The sequence below is a fragment of the Sphaeroforma arctica genome (assembly GCF_001186125.1).
Source record: "Sphaeroforma arctica JP610 unplaced genomic scaffold supercont1.2941, whole genome shotgun sequence".
NCBI classification, from domain to species: Eukaryota; class Ichthyosporea; order Ichthyophonida; genus Sphaeroforma; species Sphaeroforma arctica.
In genome coordinates, this window is record NW_014037617.1 from 1 (window position 1) to 4,420 (window position 4,420).

Sequence of the window (4,420 nt, forward strand, 5' to 3'; positions counted from 1 at the left end):
TAATACATATCGAGAAAGTTATATATTACCTGAGACCCAAGCTCGAGCCAAACCTCGAATGCCTTGAGCTGATTGGTGAAGAACGGGAAGTGTGGACTGTTCTGTCCGCTGCTGTCTGCGCCACTTTTCGTGCTACAAAGGTATGCAAAATGAAACTCGATTCTTAGGTTCTACCCACTCTTCGTAAAATGGTATTGTGTAATGTAAGAGTTAGGCACTGATGCTATACTCGACGCGGTTGGACTGGTTCGGATTCCCCTTGGAACGATTTGCAGAATTGCATGGTGTGAAATTAGAAGGATGTGAAAAAGCGGATACCCTTACAACTAGACTATGGCTATCAAAAACCAGTGGGAATCATGCGCTGTCTATAAATCGACCCAATAGTATCGCTACTGGCACTTTTGGGATAAGTTGGGATGAAAGACAGTAAGTATACACATGCATCAGAATCCGATTTCTGAATACATCCAAATAACCCCCCGGAAACCCCGACCGAAAACCTCGCGAGTGGACTGCCTGTTGAGCACCAGTTTTCAGTAACAGAGTACACTCCCGTCGCCTAAGAGCATCAAAAACATGAAACTACACCTCCAGGCTTGACCATACAGTGAAAAGACAATTGCAGGACCACAGAAGCGTTTAAAAAAAAAACAACCCTTTTACCGACAAAGACACCAAAACTACCATCCATCACGTAGAGCGAAGCAAATACACCCATTAGCATTACTCTCCTAAAGTACGTGCATATCACTACATCCCCAAACACATCCCAGTGTGCCACATGAGATATACGTGCGTGGGGCGTTGCGATGGAACAGAAGTATTGTGCAATAAACAAACTCCTGCCACGTCAATATCAAATCCATCAAACTGAACGAACACTCCACACCAACCCAATGACATTTCTCGCAAAGTACCTGCTGATCGCTATATCCACACTCACGTCCCAGTGTTGCCACATGGGGTGCTGGTGTGTCGGGGGTAGAGACGGGTACGAGACGGGTGTGCAATTGACGCCCGTGAGAACGCGTTCGGCCAAGAGAAAGTTGCGGAACAAGGCCGCAACCAGCAAGTCCTGACGGAAAAGCTTCTGGAAAAGATCGCGCGGTAGCACATTCCATGCGATTGTGTCGGTAATAGCGGTGAAGATCCAGAAGAGCTGTGACGCGGGTTGGTGTGGCAAGGGTGAGAGGCCGATCTTTTCGTGCTATACGAATAAACACATTGGTGAATATGATGACTGATGATTTGAGGGGAGTTCCTATAAATGGTTTGCACGAGACACCTAGTGCCTGTGGCATACAATTTACCCAGCATTACAGAAGTAGCCGCGGCCTAAGACAAACAATGTCGTGTGGTGAGTTGGAATGCAACCCGCACCAGTATGCAATGGCGAGGATCTCGGTGAACAAATCTGTGCTTGCCGTGCATATACCAATCCAGCTACGCACTCGCATTGGTCGCGCTACACTGGGCACACTACAACCATACAGTGCCACACACTGTTGGACAGCTCAAGCAATCACACTACCACCAACAACAGCACACGCTTACCTCGCCCTTCATCGTTTTCCTGTCGGTCATTTTGCCGGGTATACTATCCAGCACGCTCGTGTCCGTGTGCACCACCTGCCGCTTGTAGTACCCCAGAGACACACACTGAAAAGCCACCTCAATAGGCGTCGTCAGGCACGCCGTGAACAGATCAGCCGGTAAGCTGGGATCCATGGGCAATATCTCACCGGCACTGCACGCGGCCAAGTGTATGTAGTCCTTGATCAGTGTGGGCGGCGGGTGTCCGGTGTTGACTCTCGACTTTTGCTGCGGTACGGCAGGGTCGGGTCGTAGATATGTAGACGAAGGTATTATAGTAGTGAGTGGTCCAAAGGTAAGTTTAGTTCTGCTGAAGTGTGACGATACGGAACAGTTGTGGGCAGTAGACAATAGAGCCGCGTTGAGCCCAACGCCACAGAAAACGCTGTAGTTACAGCCAGGGATTAATACTCAGAGAGTCGGAGTAGTCCCCAGTGATATATGATCGGGTGCGTTGACCAGCACAATTCCAAAGTACATGCACATTGCTTGATAGTGCACAAAATACACATCGATCAGAACAATGAAACAGAACTATACGATCGGCGTTCGATGTATTTCGTAGACGTTCTTGCTGACTCCCCGCTAGACATACTCGACCAATCGAGAGCTAAGTTTACTAGGCTATGAGATGTATGGGGGGGGTGTCTACATTAGAGCAAGTCCTCTGGGGAGATGGAGATAAAAATGAAGTGGGACAATTCGGGTACAGCAAGGGAAGCCCGTCACACACACATACACACTCGGCTGGCTGATTAACTACACGCAGAACGAAGACACCCCCATAGATCTTCAGACCCAATCTGGTTCTTGAGCGCATCAACTGCAACGGCCACGCGCAAAAGCCACTCAATACTGCAGTTCAAAAAACGACGCAGTTTAAAGTCGACACACGGAATTGGTTTGTCAAGTGGTACCTGAGCCTCGTAGTCCTGCCTTCGCTGTCGCGCAAATGTATCGTACGATTTCACTATCTGCCCGGCATTCGAGCAGTCCCACACGAAGATGGATGGACTCGTGATGAACGATTGAAGGTCGTACAGCGACAGGGGAATGTATTGCGTGAAGTTCTGCAGTGCAAATGACGTAGTAAGCAGATGAGTTCGACTTCACAATACCATGAATGGGCTACTCTCAACACAGTAATAAATCAACAAACAGCTTTGTTTCTAGGTGCATCACACTAATATCTCGCACAGTTTCCAGAGCAAGGGCATCGCTACGACACTATTATTATAACTTGTATGATAGCTGATAGTAAACTGTCGTGTACGTCTGAGCTATATAGCTAAGAAGTACTCACATTAATAATCCTGCCATGTGACTGTGGAATGGTCACACCTCCGCTGGCAATGCGGAGGCCACCACCTGTTCGCATCAAAAAAGGAACTAGTGAAAAGTCCATATCTGATGAAACGAGACATATCATGCTGATGGATGCTATGTATCGTTTCACACCTTCTGTGTGATGTGCATTTTTCTCGGGAGTTGACTATTCACCAAATGACCTTTTGCAGCGAACTGGTTGTGGCACCCGCATCAACAGCGGAGAATACATGAAACTATACACATCATCCATCAGCATGATATTCTCGTTTCGATAAATTAACTAGATTGATTGGAAAGCGTTAAGGCCGTTACGACGGCTTCAATACGCGTTTTATGCACACGTACAGTTGACAATATGGCATGGTTCTAGGTCAGCACAAAGAAGGGTTTACACTATGCAGACGCAACCGATACGGTTACATTGAATGTAAGCTTCCGCAATACCCACCTTGTTGAACACCCATATCTCTCCACAGTCCGTAGGCATAGGAACACCATGCCCATTATAATGTATAAGCACGCGTTCATCTTTTGCGGCGCGCCGCAGTTGCATGCACATCTTCTTCACCTCTTCCGTGGTGGGATCTAGAGTCTGCTTGAAGCGAGCGCGCGCATACATGCGACTATATTGCTCTTGTAGCTGGTTGCCAATATGCTCTAGGGTCTTCTGGGACGGTGATGTGTTGATATCTGTGTATATGGGTGATTGGTGATCATGAGCAATGCAAGATCTGAAAACGGTTGAGTGTATTGCTACATTGCTGCTTCGTGATGTCAAGTTCGTGTCGGAAAAAAACCCGCGGGGGGAGACATTTGCTCAAAGGGTATACACCACACCGGAAACCCAAAGCAGGAATGAACAATTTCTACAAAACATTGATAACTTCTATATCTATAGAAACAGGTGGGTCGAGTTCTAATCACAGGCGCAAGAACGATATCATGAAATACCTATCCACGCCTCCATGCGTGCGCACGGATCGGTCTTCAATATGTCCGGTGGATCAACCCCTATATTCAAGGCCACAATCAGTCCCACGCAGACGGTGCGCATACGTGCTCGTATCCGCCATTTCATTACACACTGTTCCGTGTGGGGAAGCTCTTCATTGCGATGCCTGTCGCACGCGAACGCCTCGGGTACATTCAGCCAATGCTGAGGGGTGACAGAGAAGAATAACAACATTGTAAGATAGGTATTACGAACTACGCTGCACAGAAACTAACGATCGCAATGCGCTACCAAGATTTGCACCATGGGATAATCACAACCATGGAAAACTCAAAATCGGTTTCTGTCGATGTACATGGAAATATGTGTGTGAGTCCTCACACGAGTCTCCATAAAACTGACCTTGTATGTAATATATATATATATATATATATATACGTACACACACAACATATATATACACACACATAAATACACACACACATACACACACACACACACACACACACACACACACACACACACACCACACCACACACACAC

The 4,420-nt window shown here is 47.1% G+C and overlaps 1 protein-coding gene across 1 annotated transcript; it reads right to left on the reverse strand.

The window, feature by feature from the left end:
- Positions 1 to 29: 29 nt before the first annotated feature.
- SARC_13146 (hypothetical protein) lies at positions 30 to 4,111 on the reverse strand (the record flags this gene model as incomplete). Its single annotated transcript, XM_014292730.1, has 6 exons — positions 30 to 132; positions 921 to 1,162; positions 1,558 to 1,824; positions 2,514 to 2,666; positions 3,374 to 3,615; positions 3,877 to 4,111. Coding segments are annotated over 6 exons (1,242 nt in total), but the record flags the coding sequence as incomplete, so codon positions are not given.
- Between the last annotated feature and the right edge of the window lie 309 nt (positions 4,112 to 4,420).